Source organism: Antrostomus carolinensis, unplaced genomic scaffold, assembly GCF_000700745.2.
Source record: "Antrostomus carolinensis isolate BGI_N321 unplaced genomic scaffold, ASM70074v2 scaffold22983, whole genome shotgun sequence".
Lineage (NCBI taxonomy): Eukaryota > Metazoa > Chordata > Aves > Caprimulgiformes > Caprimulgidae > Antrostomus > Antrostomus carolinensis.
In genome coordinates, this window is record NW_010306228.1 from 17,796 (window position 1) to 20,789 (window position 2,994).

General features: G+C 41.4%; 1 protein-coding gene across 1 annotated transcript in view; it reads left to right on the plus strand.

The window, feature by feature from the left end:
- Nucleotides 1-2,994, plus strand: part of GARS1 (glycyl-tRNA synthetase 1) — a 27,347-nt gene that overhangs the window by 14,538 nt on the left and 9,815 nt on the right. The window contains exons 10-11 of the mRNA XM_010165068.2: nucleotides 2,109-2,216; nucleotides 2,737-2,882. Of these exons, the coding sequence (XP_010163370.2) occupies nucleotides 2,109-2,216; nucleotides 2,737-2,882 (254 nt within the window). The remainder of the gene's footprint in view (nucleotides 1-2,108; nucleotides 2,217-2,736; nucleotides 2,883-2,994) is intronic.

Genomic DNA, 2,994 nt, shown 5'->3' on the forward strand with positions numbered 1-2,994 from the left:
TTTCTTTTATTTTTGTCTGTGTTTTGAAAAAATTTTCTTTTTTTTTTTTTTTTTTTTTTTTTTTTTCTTTTTAAGTAAATCAGCAGTAGGTAGGTAGGGGCAGGGTTCTTAGACTCATTTTAGATTCTCTTGGAGAGCTGTCAGCCTCTTCAGTAAGACTCAACCAAGTATATCAGTTGGCATGATAATTTCAAAAGAAATGTATTAGAAGGCATAGTAACTAGACTGTTTAGATTGTGAAGTCATTTGCCTCCTTAAGGGTATAGAATCTACTTCTGAGGTTGAATCTGGGTTTTTTTTTAAAAGGAAAAAGTTAGTTCATTATTTTTTTCCCTCATTTAGTGAAGCACATGTTCTTCTGCCTGATTAGCCTTTCCAAGGAGTCTAGAGTATGTGCAGATTCGTGAAGATATCTAGAGAACTCTGTGGTCTAGTTCCAAGAAAGGATTGAAAGAGTGAAGGGATTTTGCTGAGGTCTCTGGGGTTAGCCTGTGACATTGCAGTGACCCTTATTTGGGTAGCTCCCATCCACGATCTTGACCAGTTCAATAGCCAAACTGGAAGCATGCTCAGCCCAGGGGTGTCCACAGAGGGAATGGGTCAATGCTTCAGATGGTTCAGTCAGCCTTATTTATGGGCAGGGAGAGCCTAAGGATGAGTGGGTTGTGTGTGGTTGGGGGTTTTTGTCCATGTGGTGGGGTTTTTTGGTTTTGTTTGTTTGGGGGTGTTTGGTTTTGTGTGGTTTTTTGATTCTTTTTTCCTCTCTCTCTTTTAAGGCGCTGAAACAGGCTTATCACTAGTGATGTTTCATTACAGCTAGTTAGAAAAATAGCAGCCAGTAAAAATCCACCAGACTTAAGATGTGAAAAAGAATTCCTGCAGCTTGGATGAGTGATTTGTCTTAATATAGAAAAGACCTGTAGAAATGATTGAAGGAATTACTTCCTCTAAATGCAGATAGCTGACTTCCGTAAGTTCACAGCCTCTCTTCCCAGACAGCCCAGGCTGGACATGTGTGGGTCATGCCATGTAAATAAGATTAATAAACTTTACAAGCCTTGTCATGGATGAGGACAGCACTCACAGAGCAGTATGTCCAACAGCCTAACCCAGAGGTGAAGACAGCAATCCCAGGGGCATGACAAAACCACCTTGTGAGCTAGACTCATGCTTTGGTTCATCACTTAACTCTGACCAAAAATGTTTATACCAGCTTGCAGCACTCAGTGGTATGAAGTTAACTGCAGTGAATAGTTTAAAATCCATTCTATAAAATTATTACCTGAACCTTCTGAGAAGTGGCTGTAGTACCCTAATAATTTAATTTGTGTAAAAATTCCCCAAGATGTTCTGGAACACCATGGTTTTTCCAGCACAAGGTTTTTTTTCTGTTCACATCCCTTTCCTGATAACCTACTATATCACTTCAGACTGGAAAACCACACAGCATCTGGCTGCCTGGATGTCTGTGCTGATGTGACAGAGTGAATGGAAAGCAGCTGATGTACCTTTTCTTATACGGGATTGTCTTTTAGAAAATCCAGGAAGTGGTTGTATTTGCTGCAAGTCTTGGAAAGCTTCATCAATTCTTTATGTATGAATAGTGTTTTGAAATTCCTCCTTGCCATACATGCTGAAATGTTGAACGATGTGCTTCCCTTGCATATTATCTCTCTCTTACCAGCTTGTAAGCCAGGCTTTTGGCTGTTATAACATGGCTAGTTGCCTGCTGTCTGTTCCTTACTTTCAGAGCGGTAAAGCCCCAAAGGCACGATGTCTTTGTGTGCCTATAGTGTGTGAGGGATAAGACTGTGTGCTCTGGCCCCAGCCCCAAGCTGTTGGCACAGTGCTGTATTCTGCCAAACCATGTGGAAAACCTGGCCCTGAACGCAGGCACTGGTTAGATAACTGATCATTTCCTCTGGAAACAAATGAAATCATTCAAATGAAGGAGCAACTAGTGAGTGAGGGCTGCTTATTGTAACAGAGCTAATTATGTAGAAAAAATAGTCATGAGAGCAGGGAGGGCTTAAGGGTGAATAAACATATTTGATGGTTAAGTGGACAAAAAAGTGAGTTGGTGAAAGCTTCCGCTTTTGTTTTTTCAGGGTTGGATTGAGATCGTTGGCTGTGCTGATCGTTCCTGCTATGACCTTTCCTGCCATGCCCGTGCCACCAAAGTTCCTCTTATAGCTGAGAAGCCTCTCAAAGAACCTATATCCTTTCTGAATAACCCAGATTCTCTTGAAGTGAAAAGTGATTTCACAGTGAGATGTCTTGGAGAGCTGTGCAGTTCTATTTTAAGTTACATCTGTAAATTTTAACAGGGAAACCTAGAGCTACAGACCAGCATGAGTTTGGGAAGTAACCTGCAAAGAATTGAGCATGTGGGTGACTTTTACTCAGGTGGGCAAAGGGGATTTACTGTTGTGCTTGGTTTTTTTCTAGCTTAATGCCAGGTTCTGTTTTGATTGTGAAGCATGGTTTAAATGTGAATGTGGGGTTACTGTCCCAGGTTACTCCATGTTAATTCCACGGTTCTTCTGCTAGCTGTACTTGTAAAAAAAACTTGTGTTCTTTCAGAATTTGTGACCTACTGCCCTTCAGTATTTTCTGTTGTTCCTTTTCTCTCTTGGAGGAAAGTTACTTAATACAGTAGCAGAGGAGATTTCTTTGTCATAGCAGAAGAATCAGACTCTGCTTTCTGTCGTCTCAAACTCCTTAACTGCCTCATACAGAACAGTCAACATTGTTCAGTTTGAGGCAAATAAGGGAGCCATTGGCAAAGCTTATAAGAAGGATGCAAAGGTAGTGATGGAATACCTTTCCATGTGTGAGGAGTGTTACATCACTGAGATGGAGCAACTGCTCAACGAGAAAGGGTGAGCTGGCTGCGTGTGTGTGTGTGTGTGTGTGTGTGTGTGTGTGTGATGCCCTTCTCTGGATTCCCAAAGTGCTGCTGGATTAATTAGAGCCACCTGAAACCAGCTTCCT